At 42.8% G+C, this 19,374-nt stretch overlaps 2 protein-coding genes across 10 annotated transcripts; both read left to right on the forward strand.

Annotated features, from left to right (window-relative positions):
* Nucleotides 1–541: 541 nt before the first annotated feature.
* Nucleotides 542–7,948, forward strand: rbm4.1 (RNA binding motif protein 4.1). 9 transcript variants are annotated; one of them, XM_029002798.1, is made up of 5 exons: nucleotides 557–763; nucleotides 1,317–1,744; nucleotides 4,865–5,299; nucleotides 5,860–6,761; nucleotides 7,294–7,430. In XM_029002798.1, the coding sequence occupies exons 2-4, from the start codon at nucleotides 1,333–1,335 to the stop codon at nucleotides 6,735–6,737; spliced, it is 1,725 nt and encodes a 574-aa protein (XP_028858631.1). In that variant the 5' UTR covers nucleotides 557–763; nucleotides 1,317–1,332; the 3' UTR covers nucleotides 6,738–6,761; nucleotides 7,294–7,430. The 9 variants fall into 9 exon arrangements, with proteins under 9 accessions (XP_028808955.1, XP_028808875.1, XP_028809036.1 ...); XM_028953122.1 differs by lacking the exons at nucleotides 5,860–6,761; nucleotides 7,294–7,430 and adding an exon at nucleotides 2,039–2,809 and having other exon boundaries at nucleotides 542–763; nucleotides 4,865–5,001; XM_028953042.1 differs by lacking the exons at nucleotides 4,865–5,299; nucleotides 5,860–6,761; nucleotides 7,294–7,430 and adding exons at nucleotides 2,039–2,809; nucleotides 3,003–4,058 and having other exon boundaries at nucleotides 542–763.
* Nucleotides 7,949–8,754: 806 nt separating this feature from the next.
* sf1 (splicing factor 1) lies at nucleotides 8,755–18,738 on the forward strand. The gene is given in 13 exon segments (XM_029002515.1): nucleotides 8,755–9,150; nucleotides 9,481–9,612; nucleotides 11,325–11,400; nucleotides 14,200–14,352; nucleotides 14,635–14,724; nucleotides 14,845–15,028; nucleotides 15,141–15,256; nucleotides 15,495–15,602; nucleotides 15,715–15,901; nucleotides 16,185–16,413; nucleotides 16,918–17,082; nucleotides 17,224–17,342; nucleotides 17,344–18,738. Coding segments are annotated over 13 exon segments (2,031 nt in total). The 5' UTR covers nucleotides 8,755–8,891; the 3' UTR covers nucleotides 17,557–18,738.
* Nucleotides 18,739–19,374: the final 636 nt, after the last annotated feature.

Consider the following 19,374-nt stretch of genomic DNA (forward strand, 5'->3'; position numbering starts at 1 on the left):
TCAGCATCTCAAAACGCCCAATTGTTATGCCGCTCTGTTGCAAGTTTCAATTTACCTTCAAAATTTATGCTAGGTACATCTCTCCCCTTTAAGGTTTATTGCAGGATTATGCATACAGCAGGTAAGTTTGGTAAGCCTCATTTTCCATGTTGCCTTGTTAAAGTGACCATGTGGTGCAGTCTAGGTTTAATAACTTTTAATTTAATAATAAATGCATTTATACATAGGTTTCTTGATTATATAGATAATATGTTTGGATTTAGGGCTTTTTTTCCACCTTTGTTTTTACTCTGTTATATACAAAGTAAGTAACAGCAACTTAGCCCTCTAGGTTCATTTCTGGACGCAGAGAAAATGGAATATTTTCTTAATCATTTTCTCCTATGTTTTAGGTGAACCTGAATTATTGCATTCATTTTTGTACAATAAAATACATATAAAAGAATGATGCGTTTTTGTTTTTCTTTATTTTGACCATTTATTTATCTGAGTACTGCCATGTAAGAGGAAGATTTCTGGTGATTATTGGGTTACTTTTTGTCCAACGTGGTCGAAGATGGGAACCAGGAGGCTTCACGTGACATTTTAACGTTTGGGAATGAAATCAAAAATCGAAATAAAGTAACCAGTTTAGCTTTTCAGCTGGTTATTCGCTACCACGAATGTAATTATATAAGTCAGGATCCGGAAGTGCGAACGCCTCGACAGCGGCGCCATTTCGGGCTTCATTCATTAGTCCGCGTTGGAGTCTTGCGCATTTCGGGTAAGCGATGTACCACAGCGCTGATTTCTGCTGTAGACGATAAGAAACGTGTGTTTTACGCGAGAACGTAAAGGTTGGGCCCTAGTTTAAGTCTAAAGACGAAAGCGACCTCGCCATCACACCCGAGGTTTGGGTTTACGAGCCTAGCCAATAGCATTTAGCCTAGCTGCGCTAGCTTCCCGTGACGCTAGTGCTAACGTTCCGCGTGCAGGCCGAACAGAAGCGCTGACGGAAATAGAACTCGTTATTTGAAGACGGTAGACGGTTCCCGTTTCCGGTGGTTTGTCGTACCGCGGTAAGTTGGACCGTTTTTGCTGGGCCCGACAATACACGCAGACACAGACGCGTTGTAAAATTAACGTCAAGCGTCGGTAATCCGTAGCGCGTCCGCGACTAACCGAGCTTAGCGATCCCTCGTTAGCTTTGAGATCGACGTGAGGTAAGCCGCTCTTGTAAACGATAGAAATTCTGTACTTTTTTTGGTGATTTACTTGATCGTGCATCGTGTGATATGGATAGTAATACACGCTTTATCTTTTTGTCCCCATGGCAGAAAGACACGTTCGAAAATGGTGAAGATATTCGTCGGCAACCTGTCCCAAAGCACCACTACGGACGAGCTTCGCTCGCTTTTCTCGCAGTATGGCAAAATATCCGAGTGCGATATAGTGAAGAATTATGGCTTTGTGCACATGACCGAAAAGGAGGAAGCCGAGGAGGCTATTCGCAATCTCAACCAACATGTCCTGAACGGCCTTCCCATGAATGTGGAGATGAGCAAAGGCAAACCCAGAGGTTCTACCAAGCTCCACGTGAGCAACATCAGTAGCACCTGCACCAACCAAGAGCTGCGCTCCAAGTTTGAGGAGTTTGGGCCTGTGATGGAATGTGACATTGTGAAGGACTACGCGTTTGTACACATGGAGCATGAGGAGGATGCCATGGAAGCCATCCGTACGCTGGACAACTCTGCCTTCCAAGGTGAACTTCCAGTGTGGCGAGTGAAGTTGTTATGTAGCAGGAAGAACATGTGTTTAGCTTTCAGGTTCTTCGGCAGAGTAGAACAATTTGTAGTGAGGTCTTGTTATTCCTTATATGGATGCATTATCTTCTACTTAAGAAAAGGTGAACAACTCTGGCATCATAAATGTGTGTGATGAAGTTTTGAACGCGTTAGGGTAGCATGTTATTTGGGCGGGAAGTCGATGGAATGGGCAGGCATAAAGAACCAGAAAATCCAACCCTTTCTTGCATGTCTTCTTTCCTTTTCAAAAGGCAAGCTGATGAATGTACAGCTGTCCACCAGTCGTCTGCGTACCGTACCAGGAATGGGAGACCAAACTGGCTGTTACGTCTGTGGGAAACAGGGCCACTGGTCCAAACACTGCAATCGCGGTCAGAATGGTAGCTATGGTGATGATCCTGGCTTCCATGCGGGTCAGGGGTTTCCAAGGGGCCCCCCAGGTTTTGGGACTGGACCAGGATTTGGTGGTCCTGGGATGCCCGGGGCTCCCACTGATTACGGTGCCAATCCAATGTATGGGCGAATGCCAGGCTTCCCCAGAGCGCCGCTCCTGCCTCCAATGGCCCGCTATCCCAGCTATGGTCTTGCACGTGATTTTAGTGGTGATCAGTATGGCGGTAGGTCATCTTACGAGGGAGTCCGTTACGGCTCTGTCGACTTCTATGAGAAGTATCGGGCTTACCCGTACACCGCCAGCTATGGTCCGGAGCGCGGTCTCTCTGTCCCACCTCCCACCCCCCTTCCCTCCTCTTCCTCTGTTTCAAGGATGCAGCCGTCTTCCTCTTCTGGCCTAGATGCATTCGAACATCGCCCACTTCCTGCTGCTCCATCCTCCACCTCATCATATTTTTCGCGGGACCGTAGCCCAATCAGACGTGTGGACACCAGCTCAGAAAGCTACTCATACGAGCGTACTCGTCTCTCCCCGGTCTCCAAGACTCCTGCGTACCCTATGACAAGGACAAAAGACACCTACACTGATCGGGCGGGTTTTACTTACTAGACCGAACACACATGCTAAGGTGAGCGCATTAGACTGTGGGTGGTTTTGTTCTGAACTGGGGAATGTCACAGCGTATTTCTTTCAGTGTTCCTGGAGAAATCAGCAATACTGTGCGTGGGAACGTAGGGCAAGGTGCTGTTGTGTTCAGTAACCGGAAGCACAGAGAGAAACATAATTACAACTCACACGAACAATGCTCTGCTCTTTTCTAGGTTTAATGAATCTGCAGGATTTTCCTATGCGAGCCATCCCACAACCCGTTGGCGTGCTTCAAAAGTTTCCAGTTTTTTGGAAAAGTGTTTTGAGGGAGATTTGGGCTTTGTCTGGCCGATGTGTTTCTATTGTGTATGTAGTAGTCTGCAGGAACGGCATCCATGTAATCAGTTAATTCATCGTACGTGCATTTACCAGTTAAAGATGGCTCTTTATTTGTGTGTGTGTGTGTGGTTTTTCAAACACCAGGATCTTCAACAGTCAAATTTTGTTATTTTTTCAAAAGTATTTTGTGCCCCGCCTTCAAATTAGGAGGAAGTTTTTTTTATTTTATTTTTTATTTTAAATGTTGAAATTCCTAAACATACTCATCGAAAATATATATTTGTGTAATTAACATGAAAGTGGCTTGCAACATTTCTCCCCATTACGTATTTTAGTTTTGGATTACATTAGTTACTTCATTGGACTTGTGAAGACAATCAATATGCAATATATTAGTCTTGATGAAAAAAGCTTTGCTACTTCTTTGTTGCGAATTGAGAGCATACCCCCTGTCGCATATATTTCATTTTTAAAGGAGCAGCACATTGTGTATTTGTGTGTACAAAATGGCAAATTAGTTTGCTGCTTATCTGACTCTAGCATCCAGAGGAGTTTTGTTAAATGAATTATTTACATTATTCAAAACATTGTGGCTGAACAGGATTTTTGTTGTTGTTGTTGTTGTTGTGGGGACCACTTGTAAATATTGCTTATAAACTGCAGATATGTGAACTGTGACCAAGTGGTAGGCATCCCCTCTGTCCCCACTCAATCATGTGTGGATGTACATGAAAGGTGGTGATGAGGATTATTTGTGTCATATGAGCAAATTCATAACAGCAATATCCATGTTCTGATCGGCTCTTACTCAGGATCCTGCAGCAATGGCCTTTGTGTGACATTTCTTTTTGGGTGCCTTGGTTTCTCCTTTGCAGTGGTTTCTGTTTGAGTATTTTCTGCAAATGTCAGAACACGTACTTTTTGTAATAAACCAAATATTTTGGTGAGAATAACGACTAAGATATTTATTGTCCAAAGACTGATGAACAGTCTACAAAAGTACATTTCTATGATCACATCGTCGGTATAGTAGACAAAATATCAAAGGACCGACTTATGTCGGCTTATTAAACTAAAATACCTTGCTGGAAGGAAAGTGTTGCGTGGGCTGTCGCTTTAAGATGACGCAACGCGCTGCCGCCCTCGTATTGGGCGGGGCGCAGCTGATAGCACGCTGTTCTGGACCGTGGCGCAGCCGCCGCCATTTTAGCCTCCCAGGCCCGCGGAAACCATTGTGAGAGGTACGGCGTGGAACGGTTGCTTCTTCTTTTCTGTTTCTCTTTTTTACGTTTAATTGTGCATTGTGGCGTACAACATCGTGAATGTACGATATGTCGGGTGGCGAATGAAGTTGTTTTCGCTCGTCACCTTGTGTGTAAAATAATGTACTTCTTAAAGATTAGGCTGATGCTAACTATGTAGCTTGTTATCCATCCAAACGAAATACGACTGGTCGGTAAATTTGACTGTTTGGTCGCCACTTATAATTAACTTGTGTTTAGTATGCTATGTACATTATGTAATACTTCGGTACTAGCGTTTTGTTTTTAGTAATCTGATTTAGTTGATTTGATTTATCATGCATTAGCGCTTCGATTCAAGTAGCAACGATTACTCTGTTTGCTGTAAAGTCAATTTTTTTCGTGGGTAAGTAATAGCTAATGATGCAAGTTAGGCTGTATCGTCTCTGTAACATGCTTGTGTTGGATTTTGAAATGTCGTTAAATCCGAGAATTTATGTGGTTGTGTGTTGCAGGGAAAACCAACTTGGCCAGCAAAATGGTGAAAATCTTCATCGGCAACCTGTCCCTCAAAACAACAACGGATGAACTCCGTGCCCTGTTCTCGCAGTATGGCAAAATCTCTGAGTGTGATATCGTAAAGAACTTCGGGTTCGTTCACATGGACGACAAGGCGGAGGCCGAAGAAGCCATTCGCAATCTCCACCACTATGAGCTCAACGGCCAGCCGATGAATGTGGAGATGAGCCGAGGCAAACCCAAAGCGTCCACCAAGCTGCACGTCGGAAACATCGACAGCAGTTGTACAAACCAAGAGCTGCGGGCCAAGTTCGAAGAGTATGGTCCGGTAGTAGAGTGTGACATAGTTAAAGACTATGCTTTTGTTCACATGGAGCGTGTGGAGGATGCCATGGAGGCTATCAGAGGGTTGGATAACACCGCTTTTCAAGGTGAACCCCCAGACAGGCCAGACCGGTGTATAAAAAGTTTAGGACTACGTTGTAGATAGGAACCTATTGTTTATAGAGTTACTTTAGGTGGGCTGCATACCTGGTTGGTAAGTAAATTAACATGGTAAGTGAAGATAAGTCTTCGAGGATTTCCCAGCAAATGTTCTCAGACTGTTTGGAAGGTCTGAAGCATTAAGAGGTAACTGTAGTTAAGTGAAGTTGGTGATTTTGTGGGGGGGTTATATTAATAATACTGCAAAACCTTTTACAGGACTGCTACATAATGAAACATGTTTACATGAATAGGGTGTTAAATACATGTATTTAAATAGTTTTAATACATTGTTTTTTCATATCCAGTCATGTTCTAAAGCCAACTAATAACATTGGTCACTATTGGGTGTTTTACAGTTCATGTCGATCTTACTGTACAAGCTTAAACATTTAATACCTGTGAATGTTTTCATTTCTGGCTGTTCAAGTTTGCTTCGTGCTTCTTTGTTTTGAATTGATTTTGAGGTAGACTGGCAATATCTGTTTTGCGTCTTTTTGTTTCTAAGGGAAACTGATGAGCGTGAAGCTTTCAACTAGCCGTCTGCGTACAGCGCCGGGAATGGGAGAGAGGACAGGTTGTTATCGATGTGGGCAGGAAGGTCACTGGTCTAAAGAGTGCCCCTTGGACCAGAACGGCTCCTACCGCAATGGAGCTATGGGGCCCGACGGTTCGGACGGATTCGGTTCCCCCAGGTTCAGTGGGGGCGGTCGCGGACGGGGTTTCCATCGTGGCTTCGATGGCAGTGACCCAGGCTTTGCTGGCAACTTCGGTGCGCCCGCACACGGCTTTGCGAGGGGTGCGGGTTATGCCGGTGGACCTGGGTTTGGCAGGGGCGCGGGCTACGAGAATGCAATGGGTTATGGTGTACCACCGGGTTACGGCATGGGCGCGGAACATAGCATGCCCAGAGCGTTCGGAACCGATGCCGCGTTTGGGAGTGGGGCCGCGGGATATGGCAACACAATGCCTGCTTACCCTACGCGCCGGTCGTCCTACGATGAACCGTACAACGTGGTGGACTTCTACGAAAAGTACCGGGCGCGTCCGTACGGAACCAATTATTTCGAGGATCGGCGTGCCGTCCCTATGCCCACTCCTCCTCCTCCTCCACCTCCTCCACCTCCTTCTACCACCATCATGAGAGACCGCATGCCGTCCACTAGCCTCGACCCGTATGAGCGACGCCCTCAACCCCCTCCACCTGCTGGTGGAGTCTCTACATACTTCGCCCGTGACCGGAGCCCAATTCGCCGAGTTCCCACTGAAGGAGAGGGGTTCTCTTATGAGCGTTCGCGCCTCTCTCCCGTCTCCTCGGTGCCCAGGACCACTACTTTCGAGATGCCGCGGGACCCCTTTGCTGACCGGGCGCGCTATGCTTACTAACCTTATACCCTACAGTTTAAAAAGGTGAGAGGTTTATCTATGCTTAGGTGAGAACAGAAATACAGTTGGTGAACAAATTAATGGAAATTAGCACACCAAAAAAGTCATGAAGTAAGTTTTAACCTAATTTAATAGTTTTCAAACAATTTTTTTTTTTTTTTTTTTTCTCTCTCTTTCATGAAGTGCGCAGTTTACATTTATATGCACACTAATGGAAGAAAACACCACAAAGGAGAATAAAGCTCTGGCTTGATCATGTGATCATTTCCATTATTTTTTTCACCACCTGTAGAACATACTTTGAAATGTAATTTCCTGTACATAAGTAATTTAATTACTTTTTTTTTTAAACATACATTTTTTGGACACTGTCCTACTGCTTCAGGAATTTATTAATCATGTTCCCAGTTGCTTGGCTCATTGTAAAATGAGCTGCATGCTTACTGGTCTCTTGATGCTGGTTTTTCATCTCGTATGCTCTGTTTTCAGGTGTGGCTTCGCCATGCTTCAATATTATGATCGGTCAACAATTTGTTCTTTCATTTTTATCTTTCAGCTCGGGATGCGTTTCAAGCTTCGGTGCGATCGCGGGACGGTGATATGACAGACGTGTCGCTTCGATGTTCGCCATATGTTTCGTGTTTTGTCTTCATCGGTTTTATTGCAGTGTTGCTTAGCTCTTCACTTTTATCATACAGTATTTCCGGTGTTAAAAGTAGGTGTAATAATTAAATGAATTGTTAGATTACAACTGAAGAATCCTTAGTTGAGTCTTGTTTCACACCAGACCTCACCTGCTACTGTTTATACTCCTTTATGGTGTAGTAGCTGTATTTCTAGTATATATATGAATATCTAAGTTTGAGGGTCTATTGAGGTCTGTCTTTATGTAATGGAACATCATATGAGCACCCTGACCCAAAATAGTTTTAAGTACATTATGATAGCCTTCTTCACACTTTCCATTTATGTTTTTTTTTTGTTTGTTTTTTTTTTTTTTTTCTATTCGTTGCATGATTATCTCGAAGATTTTGTAAAAACTAAAAGGTTTAATATGAAAACAGAACTTTAGTTTAGAGGATATCGCATGGTTTTTGGGCCAGTTCTGACGACAAATCCAAACAAAAGAATTATGCTATTATGTTTGATTACAGCATTCAAGTTATTTACTTTTCTTTTTTTTACTCTTCAATAAAACTACTTACATTTGCCATTTGTCTTTGTGTTTTATATTATATAGGTCAGTGACCACTTTGTGTGAAAAACGAATGTATAGGAAAATATATTTTCTTATAAGGAAATTAACCAAAACAATGAATAAAACTGAATATATCAATTATTTTATTAGCATATGAAAAATACATCATTCTACTCATATAAATGAAGTATTGTAGACATTTCATGGATTCATGGTGCTTTTCAATCAAGCTAGCTTTAGTGAAATAAGATATGTAATTCAACTTAAAGAAGAAAAAAAAAGTGGTTAAGGAAGCAGCCCTGCAATCAGAAGGTTGCTGGTTCGATTCCCGATCCACCAAGGTGCCACTGAGCAAAGCACCGTCTCCACACACTGCTCCCTGCTCTGGGCGCCTGGCATGGCTGCCCACTCAGGGTGATGGGTTAAATGCAGAGGACAAATTTCACCACGCACCGTGTACTGTGCTGCTGTGTCTCACGTGACAATCACTTCACTTTCAGATAAAGGCCAAAACTGGTCTGTTGAATTATTTTACCTAATATTATTTTACCTAAATGACAAAAAAAAACAACTTTTTTTTTTTAGAATTTTGCGAAAAACGGGGAGCCCCGAGTCTGATTAAAATAAGAGGAAGGCCGTAGCACTGCGGGGCTGATGTAGTGACTAATCCCTGACAAGGACGTTGTTCCAATCACAGTTGAGGGAATGGTGGGCGGATTCCTTCTCGAAGCCAATCCACTTCAGAGATTTTTTATTGGCAGATACTGTACCCAATAGGAATGCGTAGCGCAGAGGGTAATCATCCTTTGTCAAGATCTGTGCGCCATCTTGGACCGATGCGTTTCGGCGGACCGCAGAAGCTTCTCGACACGTTTTTAGCAAACGCAGGGTGCTGGCGTAAACGAATAATTGGTTATAACGGTTCTTAAAAAAGAGCTTAATAATTAATTTTAGATATGGCGACGGGAGCAAATGCAACCCCTTTGGGGAAGCTGCACCCGAGTATAGGCGCGAAGCGGGGTTTTGAGGCCGGGCCTGGTACGGGGCTAATGGCTCCGTCGGGTCCTCCGGTGTCGTTTCCCCCTCTTCAAAACTTCCAGCAGCCGCAGATGCCCAGCGTGGCCTTTCCACAGACCCACCAGTTTGTCACCGCCGGGACAGCGTTTCCAGTGCCACCGCCACAGCCTCAACAGGCAGCCGTGATGCAGGGTGGAGGTAAGAGCTTAGCATCGTGGCCGGGCCTGCCCGCCGCCGCCGGCCACGGGGGCCTAGAGTCTGCACCAGTGTTCGTTAGCGGTAGTCCTGCGCTGTGGCCTTATGTGGCTCATCCATGTGAATTAGAATTAGTTAATTAAGTCAGTACTTTCTTATACTTTGTTTACCCGGCGCCACTGACCACAGCCTTCACAGCTCGTGACGTTTTAACCGTATTTCTACGTCCAGATGTTGTGCTGGCGTCTTAATAATAAGCTGCGGGCTGTTCATGGCGACGTAGCTTTTTATAGCTTTTATCGAGGTCGTTTTTTTTTCTTTCTTTTGATCCAGACTTCGGTCAGAAGAAAGGCAGGAAGAGAAGCCGGTGGAGCAGTGAGACTCCTGATCAGAAGACGGTCATCCCTGGAATGCCGACGGTTATCCCACCGGGGCTGACTCGTGAGCAGGAGAGAGCTTATATAGGTAATTATTGATCTTTATTTGTGACTGACTTGTATATTGGGTTGTCTATGGTGTTATCTGTAATCTGCCCTTTGAGCTGATTGAAAGTGTACAAATATTTTGCAGGACTGTAAGAAACGTTGTCATTATGGCATTCAGTAGCCTTGGTGTTTGGTCACACAAATCACGTTGCTGAATTCCATTAGTCTTGAGTGTTGTCGTGGTGTACCATGCCACGCAAACATTTTCTTCTCATCTGGGTGGGCCATTTCGCACCAAGAAGGCCGAATCAGGCTCACCTCACATTTTTCACTGCCTGTAAAAATGTGAGCTCAAACTGTTCTGTGCAGACACTCCTCAATGAAATTCAGCGGCTGCCCCCTTCCCTTGTGAAATCTCCTCACCTCAGATTCACCGGTGATTTATTTTTTTTTCAAAATGACATTTGTACATAACGTTCTGGCCATTTGCCCTGGCTAGTAGGCACTGTCTTTTTCCTACAGTGTTACACGTGTACATATCATTGGGCATCCGTTAGCAACGATCACCTGCTGTGAATCCTCTCTTCATGCGTCCATGAATAACTGGTTTTATTTATTTATTTACAAATGTGCAAGTGCGGTGTATATTTGACATTACCAACTTTTATCTTCACCCCCTTGTTTTTATGTTTAAATCAAGTGACTGCTCTTTTTCTTTTTGGCCTTTTCACTATTTAATGAGACGCAATGTGCTTCTATCATAGAAACCGTTGCTAAAAGCATGCTGCTTTTATTTGATGCCCTGATTTGCATGTTTCTTCAGCAATTTATTGTATTACATTGGGAAGTTCAATTAAACACACGCTAATCTACTTATTTTCCGGTAGAATATTTAGCAGAATATACATGTCAAATTTTTGCCAATAACAAATGTTATTGATTCACCCTTTTTGATAATTAGTGTTGCTCTAATATGTATATTCATGTGTGCTGTTGACCCACCACTTTGTTGCCGTTCTTTACGTATGCTTTGTTAGCTGCCAAATGAAGTGTTAGCACGTTTTTCCACCGCTCCCCCCTCCTCCTCGTTCACTTTATGGAACTGTATTTAGGTTTATCTTCGTTTCAGTTTACCTTTATGGTCTCAGAGAGCACTGCAGAGTAAGGAGGACAGGAGATTATGCATCTTTGTGTTTATACCATAGGTAATTGTGAACATTTGTCAGGTCTCCATTTCTGCCATGCAGCAATGATTTACCCACTCGTGGTTTCTTTCAGTATGTTAATGATCAGTACTTTCCTGCAGAGTGCTTGGGTGAACAGATGTTTTTTTTATTATTTCCCCTTGGAGAAACTGCAGTCTTAGGCATGTAAATATATGTTTATATTGGGCATGTTATGGAAACCTGATTTCCTGGTAAACATTTTTTACTTTGAGCAAACCCTTCTATCTTATTGGGGATTGGATTATTGGATGTTATGTTACTGCTCATACATCTTGTACCTTTTGCTTCTATAATATATTTAAATTAGTTAAAGATTTAAGCTTTCATTCCCCAGAAAAGAGGAATGGTTTTCCAGATTGTAGAATAATTTTTTGCTGCTCATTTTAACCATGTTTATGTTCTTTCTTGATCTCAACTGAATTAAGGTCTATGGTCTGAAATGTTTCGCCATGTTTGTTTCTTTTTGAACTGGTAACCACAACTTCTTTCCATCCTTGTTTTTCTTTCCTAACCTGACTTCTTCCAGTCCAACTGCAGATTGAAGACCTGACTCGTAAACTGCGTACAGGAGACCTGGGAATCCCTGTAAACCCTGAGGACAGGTCTGGATAAAGTTTTAACCCCCATGAACAGTAACAATTTCTTTAACTTTTTCTAAAGTAATCATTGAAAGCAAATGTTCATAAACGAGTTTAATAACATGGCTCTTTAGTGTGGGATCTGTTGAACTAGGACTAACTATTGTCTAAGAGTAGGTTAGTTTAAGTTTGAGACTAATTTCTTTACTTCTCCACCTTAGATATTCTATTAATCCTTTCATGATGTAACACATCATGTGGATTACACACCAATAGTGATTTTTGACTCAATATGCCAGCTTAATCTTTTATTGGTTTATTTGTCTAGAATGTCTTGCATACACACAGGGTCATTTATTTTTTTATGACTATAAATTATCATTCTAAACATCTTAGCACAATAGCATTGCACAATACTTATTAATACTATGCTGCAGTGTTTCCTGAAAGGTCATGAGCCAAAATGTCGCAAAACAGACTTTCACCATGTCCCTAATGAAGATGGGCTTGGTGTAGAAAGAAGTAAGATCTTGATTTGGTGACTCTTCAAGACCACAATTGGGAAGCATTGTTGTATGTGGATAGCTTTGAAAAAATAAATTGACATGGTATTGCCCAGCCCTACTGACAGAGCTGAAATATTTAAGCATGCTTCTTTTGCTTGTCATTCAGTCAGTGGCACTTGAGATTCTTTTGTGGTGTTCTACTGCAGTGACAGAAGCAGCATCCTAATCAGAAAAAGTTTTCACTGTGTGGTAGGAAGTTTAGTACAAAGGGGATAAATTCTCCCATTACTACCTAGAGAAAGTTGGAGAAGTAAAGAAACGAGCATTACAAAGGGCTCTGATGGCTTATTTACACTTGGTCACTTAATGTGGGTTATATATTTAAATACATAATCTCTAAATTGGTGCGCACTGGTGACTCTTCTGGTCACAAAAAATGGCTGCAGCTTTTTTCCCCTAAACATTGTGTAAATGGTCACTGAATTATTTGCAGCTTGCATTTTGTGTCAAGTCGAGTTGTACAGTTTTGTCAAACCGCCTAGCATGGCTGCCTAAAATCCATTAAACGGATAAAGTGTAAACCAGCCAAAGAAGTACCTAGGCAGAAGTGAGCGTTTTCTTGCCTCAATTTACTCTGTCATTTTCTCAGCAAAGTGCCATTTGAAATCATTGTCACTTTGCAGAGAAACGACTTCAACAATTTGAAAGGTTTAAAGTCAACTGGTCCTCAATTCCAGGGCATTGGGTTAGATGGGCAGGCTTAGGACTCTAAAGTTGAGAGTAGATTTTCTGTCATTTTAGAATTAATGGTTCAGAGCCATCTCCTTCAAAACTATTTTCCAATAATCTTCTACAGTGTTTATTCATGTTTGAGATCACAATTGTAAAATTGTTTATGTGCATTTATTTAGAGCTTAATTTCATAGTTTTGCTAGATATGTACATATTGTTAGTTTATTACTAAAGAATACAGTTTAGCTTTTCATAGTGTTTTACATATTTAATTATTTTAATTTGCCTTTTCTACCTTAATAGTGTAAGTGTTGTAAAGTTTGCCTGAAGACTGACTTAACCCTCTGATTGTCAGATGTTTTTTCTATGGTCACTAATGGTTTTCCATAATTAGGGCTGCACCAGCCCTTTCGTCTAGGGGATTTCCACTGTATTCCAGATTTGTGCACTGGAAGAGTTCTAGGTGGAGAAACCTGGTCCTGTCTCACCCTCAATTGACTATAACAGTGTTAATGGCTCACTCTTAACTTTAGTCTATATAAGCAGTTTGTCTCCTTTTCAATGACCCCCACTCCCAAGCAGGACATGGTCATGTTTCATGGCAGTGTGAGTGTGTCGCTGATAGCCTCAGCCTCAGTTCTTCTTGACTGATTTAGCTTTTCAATAATCTTAATTCAGTGTTTTTACAGCAAAGCAAAAACAAAAGCTCATCCTGGGAACCGTGCCTTTAACGCCCCCTAACTTCCCCAGGGGAAAGTATATGGTTTTCATATACTTTTCATATACTATATGGTTTTTATTTTAAAGTCCTCTAGGATATACATAATTTTTTTTTTTTCCTCACTCTCCTGTCTGGGTGGTTAGCTTTGGGCCTGGCAAAACTGATGCAGTTCTCATACAAGAGCATTGGGGTGGGAGGAAAGAGGTTAATGTCTAATCATGATTTGATTCTCTCTAACCCAGAAATTCCCCTTTTGGTGATTCTTTAACCTTTTTTTAAACGCAGAGACTCCATAACTTCGTAACAGGTTTTCAGCATCGCGGACCGGGCTCTAAATCAACTTTGAGATGCCCACGCCACCCACTGAGCTCCCCTCTGCAAGCTAGCAGCCGGCAGTCCTCTTCGCTCCCTATTTCAATGGATTTTTAGCCCAAGTTTTTAAGGGATCATCACTGTTTTAGTTGCCCAGGTCGCAGAAACCTTTCTCAGGACTTTTTCTTTGGCATACCTCTTTCCCATTTTGGGATATGGATGTGGAACTGGTCTCTCAGCCCACCAGTCACCTTGCCTAATGCAAATTTGAGATACAGATTGAATGCATTACTACCCCACCTCCCGCCCAACTTGACCTGACCATTGAGCTCCAAAACGTTTTACCTGCCCTGCCCTTTTTTTCCCTTCTGGGGCATGTTATGTGCTCTTGAAATAACAAGTGACCTTGAAATAACAGAAATTACTCCAGGGTTTAGTCAGAAAAAGGGAAACTAATGGCAGTTCTGTGACTGGTGTTTTGCTGCTCTTTTAAATTTGAAAGTGGGACTGTTTCTGATGTCTGTGATCTGTCCTGTGCTCTTCCCTTGATAGGTCCCCTTCTCCAGAGCCCATCTACAACAGTGAAGGCAAACGGCTGAACACACGTGAGTACCGCACACGCAAGAAGCTGGAAGAGGAACGACATGCGCTTATTACTGAGATGGTGGCCCTCAATCCTGAATTTAAGCCACCTGCTGACTACAAGTAAGTAAAGTTTTGACTGTTGAATTTTACAAAAGCGCATTATTGGCCTAGTTTTGATCAATTGTCTTTGTGTTTAGTCAGATCGGATCTACGTTTACTAAACCCATGTTTGCTGTCCCTCAATATTAGTGTCCGTGTTGTCAGCAATTTTCGTGGGACTATTGTGTCTAGTTTCAGTCATGCATCTCTACTGGCGTGCTTCCAGATTTTTTTCCGTTAACTGCTTGAATCGTGTTAAGGTTTGGGACTTAGGGTGTGAATTGTTGACTGTGGTTTCTTCAGGCCTCCTGCCACTAGAGTCAGTGACAAGGTCATGATCCCACAAGATGAGTATCCAGAGATCAACTTTGTCGGCTTGCTGATTGGGCCACGGTGAGTGCCTGTCTGTAGGTTTTACTTTAACATGACTGTTTCTGTAGTTTAGACAAAATGTATGCAAACAAGTATGCATGACTAATAATATATATAACAATGTTTTTTTTTTTTTTGCAGTGGTAATACCCTCAAAAACATTGAGAAGGAGTGCTGTGCAAAGATTATGATTCGTGGGAAAGGCTCTGTGAAGGAGGGGAAGGTGGGCCGTAAGGACGGACAGATGCTACCTGGAGAGGATGAGCCCCTCCATGCACTGGTAACAGCGAACACCATGGAGAATGTGAAGAAGGCAGTCGAGCAGGTGAAGCCAGACACAGGCCAGAGTAGTAGCTGGCTAATACGTCTTTAACACTGTTTTGAGAGATACTTTATGCTGCTGTCTTCAGCGAGTGTTTCGTTATGTTGGTTTTTAGATTCGAAACATCCTAAAGCAGGGAATTGAGACACCAGAGGACCAGAATGACCTTCGCAAAATGCAGCTGCGTGAACTGGCCCGTCTTAATGGTACTTTGAGAGAGGATGACAACAGGTGAAATTTTTTTTTTTTTTTTTTTTTTTTTTTTGTTAAACTAATTCTAAATCAATTATAATTTGTTTTTGCTAGCATAGGATTTATTAGATCTGTGTGTACCTGTAGTTCTGTAGTTGGGGTTCTTCTTGGTACCCTATAGTGCTTCAGCTGGGCAGCTCAGACGTACAGGACACACAGTTGATCAGTAACTCTATTAGCCTTGTTTTAACGTGCTTAATGTTTTTTGCACCTAAAGGATCCTTCGCCCTTGGCAGAACTCTGAGCCTCGTAGCATCACAAATACCACTCTTTGCACCAAATGTGGTGGAGCCGGTCACATTTCCTCGGACTGCAAGTTCTCTAGGTAATTCTCCCATCTGGGAAAAATGAAATACTTTGCTGAAACAAATCTTTTAAAGATGTACATGTTTGTTTATCTAACTGTTGCAACATTATTACCACCCTCTCTTTTGTAGCTCTTTTGCCCCTAGAGCTGGAGAACCTCCCCAATCTGCACAAGATAAAGCTCGTATGGATAAGGAGTACCTGTCCCTAATGGCAGAGCTTGGCGAGGCTCCCATTCCCTCCTCCGGTGCGGGTCACAGCAGTAACCCCAACAGTGGCCCCCGTGGGTCTGGGCCCAGTAACAACCAGCCACCACCAGTATGTGCCCCAAAACATTCTCTACAGTCTCATTTTTATCTTTTTTTTATATATGAAAAATATTGTTCATATATTTAAAAAAACTGGTTTTAAATATTTTCAACCAAGTCTTTAATTTATCCCCTTGTAAATCAGTCTTTAACTGCTTAATTTGGTTAGTCAACATGTAATTGTCATTCTTGTGAAGCAGTTTGGACTTCTTTTTGCACTGTGAAATGGTTGAGAATAGCTTGTTTTCTTTGTCATGTTTGGCATGGTTAACTTAGCCTGTGCTCTGTTTTAGCAGAATCGCCCTCCCTGGATGAATTCTGGCCCTTCGGACAACAGAAACTTCCACAACATGTATGGAGGTTCCCCAGGTGGTCCAAGTGGTCACCACAACTTCCCGCCACCCATGCCAAACATGGGAGGCCCACCAATGCCACCCAACCCTAATGGCATGCCCCCACCATGGATGCAGCCTCCACCTCCACCAATGGGCCAGGGTCCTTCTCCTCATGGACACCCAGTTGGTGAGTTTCATCTGCTGGTCCTAAGAAATTCTTTATATTATTCCTACTGGTCCTCTAATATTGTATCTGAAGTCTCTTTCTGAAATTAAGCCGTGGTGTGGAATTACAGCCAGTTTTAGCTAGTCACTCAATGTGATTTCCCCAGGAAGCGCTGCCTTGGTGTGTGTAGCTTTAAATGCAAACGAGGAGGAGAACGGGCATTAGAAATTACTTAATCAACACTTCCTGTTTGGTGGGAAATTCTCTGGACGGACAAAGCATGACCAAGGGGAGCTAACCTGTCCCCTTATGACTACATAAGGGGAGACGTTCCAGATTCGACCGTTTGAACAGAATGGCCAAAGCACGCTTTACACCAGTCAGCATTTCTAGCCACTGCTGGACCATAGACAGGCTAGAGGAACTTGTATCACTGTTAAATAATCTCGCAGTGAAATTTGCATAATAGCCAACATTTTACTGGAAATGCTGGTATCAATTTTATTTTATTTATTTTTAAATAAGGCTTGCTACCTCCACCCATGGGCATGATGCCACCACCACCTCCACCTCCAAACAGCCAGCCCCCACCCCCACCATCTGGACCCCTGCCACCATGGCAGCAGCAGGCTCCACCACCACCACCTGCCAGCAGTATGGCTACTAGCGCACCTCTACCGTGGCAGCAGAGTGAGTATGAGGCAGGGTTGTGTCTGTGATGTTAGTCTGATGGTACAAAATCTGTTTTGCTTCGATGGTCACCGCTTGCTTAAATTCAATGTATAATGTTATGATGTACATTTTGACTGCTCTTATTTAAATTTTCTTCAGATACCACCACTACATCCTCCCCTGGCACCGGCAACCTGCCACCCTGGCAACAGCCCCAGCAGTCAGCAGGCGCTGCTGCTCAGCCCCCTCCCCCAATGGGCACACAATCTATGGTGCCGCCGCCCCCCCGGTGTTCAGCCGCCTCTGCCCCCTGGTGCTCCTCCACCCCCTCCCCCGCCACCTCCTGGCTCTGCAGGCATGATGTATGCCCCTCCACCTCCACCACCCCCCATGGACCCCTCCAACTTTGTTACCATGATGGGCATGGGTGTCCCAGGGATGCCACCATTTGGCATGCCTCCTGCGCCGCCTCCCCCTCCTCCTCAGAATTAAAACGCTCCCTCAGCACCATGCCCTGCTACCTTCTTCAAAGTTGCTGTGCCAGCCTCAGGATGACCCATCTGACAGACTCTTAACCCACAACATCATTCATCCTGCCAACTACTATTATGTTTTGTTTCTTTGCTCCCCTTGTTACAGCGTTGCTTCCAGGAAGTTTCATGATTGACTGTAAATTTGCTCAATTTAATTTCAAGTATTTTTTTTTTATTTGTATAGTGTGTAGTGTATTGTAGAGGCACAATTGTGTTTAGCTTTGTGGTTGCTGTGCATAGACAGAATTGTATGCTTCTGTTTGCAGGGTTTGGTTCTTTTTTTCCCAGCCCCAAAGATGTCATAAAAAGCAACATTCCAACTGAAAACCAATCTGTTTTCTCCAAGTTGCTGTTATGTTGTGTTTGCTTAATTGCAAAACTTCTAAATGGGCTCCAACAGACCTAATGGCTCATTTATTATTGTTAAACCCTTCCTGTAGTGTGCTGGGGACCTGATGGTCTTAAAGAATAATCTTCACTTTAGTTCAAGGGTTAGTGAGGGTTTTAAATTTAAATTACATGTGGACGAACCTACAGAGAACATTAATGTCTGAGGGTGCCTGAGTGCAGAAATTTTCAGGGCTGTGTATCCAATCCCTCAACCCCCCCAACTCTCATAGCGTCATCTTTGCCACAGTCCCTGATTCTTTTGAGATTTTATTTGCTATTTTTGTAAAGAGGTTAAATAAAAAAGTTCTAAACCTTCTTGCAAATGCAAACATTTAGCATTGTTTCTTCAGTATACCTCCCAAGTTGATTACTTTTATTTTTTTTTTAATTGCCCACGTTTTTTTAACTTTTGTCTGAAAACAGATAAGCTGCAGAACATTAATTTTTTTTGGCATTTTCCCGTGACCCTTTGTCTGGCCTGCGACCTCTGACTAGCCGTTTCCTCATTTTCCCAGTTTTGATGTGTAAAAGATCATTTCTATGGCCAAATGAGTTATATTGTGCTGCACATTGCTGTTTGTCAGCCTTAAAAGACATTTATTCTAGTTTGGGGATATGGCAAATCTGATGTTGCTTTGTAAAACCTATCTTACAACTGATTGTGGGCACTTGTTATCTGACATGCTTGCGTTAAATTAATAAATATGCCCAGCTCTGTTTGCCATTAAATGTACCTAATCCAGAGCACACATCTCGTGTGATTTTTATTTTGTCCAGAGGGGTTATTGGTGGTCTTGTTTGCGGGTAGTATTTAGTGCTGTATACTGAAACCAGCTTGTAAGGGTTCCTTCTGACTATAATGTTCAACCTCTTGCGAATGTGCTCTATTGAACAGAGAACTGGACAGTTTGCGGGTGCTCAGAGTTTGATGTTTTGGGGACTAAAGTACATAGGGCTGGGTTAAAGCTAGTAGCACATTTTTCACATCAATTCACAACATTGTTTTAACATCCACTGTCTCAATAACGGTCATGTAGATATTCTCCATTAAAACAAGTCACAGTGAACAAAGTTTGGTGATTCCTGTAACCAAAAGACGCACACACACATACACAAAAAGAAAAAAGGCAAAGAATGAATACACTCAGCAAACTGTTGAAATGCCCCGTAATTTGTGGTATCTGGCATTACGGCCGTATGGCATGACCACTTTTCGTGTTTGTTCCTCTTATTAAAAACTGGATTGTTCTGGTTTTAATCTGTCCAGCATGGCCTCAGACTCCTCGTCTGTGTTCCAAAAGGTGCTGTGCTCAGGTGTCTCAGCTGTCCTCGGGTCACTTTACACACCTGGGGTCACTGTTCACATCGACTTAGGGGAACGTGGCGT

The sequence above is a fragment of the Denticeps clupeoides genome, chromosome 1 (genome assembly GCF_900700375.1).
Source record: "Denticeps clupeoides chromosome 1, fDenClu1.1, whole genome shotgun sequence".
NCBI lineage: Eukaryota > Metazoa > Chordata > Actinopteri > Clupeiformes > Denticipitidae > Denticeps > Denticeps clupeoides.

Bases quoted from the DNA above. Each gene is read 5' to 3' on its own strand.
- rbm4.1 (XM_029002798.1), top strand. From the start codon at position 1,333: ATGGTGAAGATATTCGTCGGCAACCTGTCCCAAAGCACCACTACGGAC. The intron at 1,745-4,864 runs GTGAACTTCCAG...TGTGTGTTGCAG, and splicing joins GGACAACTCTGCCTTCCAAG to GGAAAACCAACTTGGCCAGC. The intron at 5,300-5,859 runs GTGAACCCCCAG...TTTGTTTCTAAG, and splicing joins GGATAACACCGCTTTTCAAG to GGAAACTGATGAGCGTGAAG.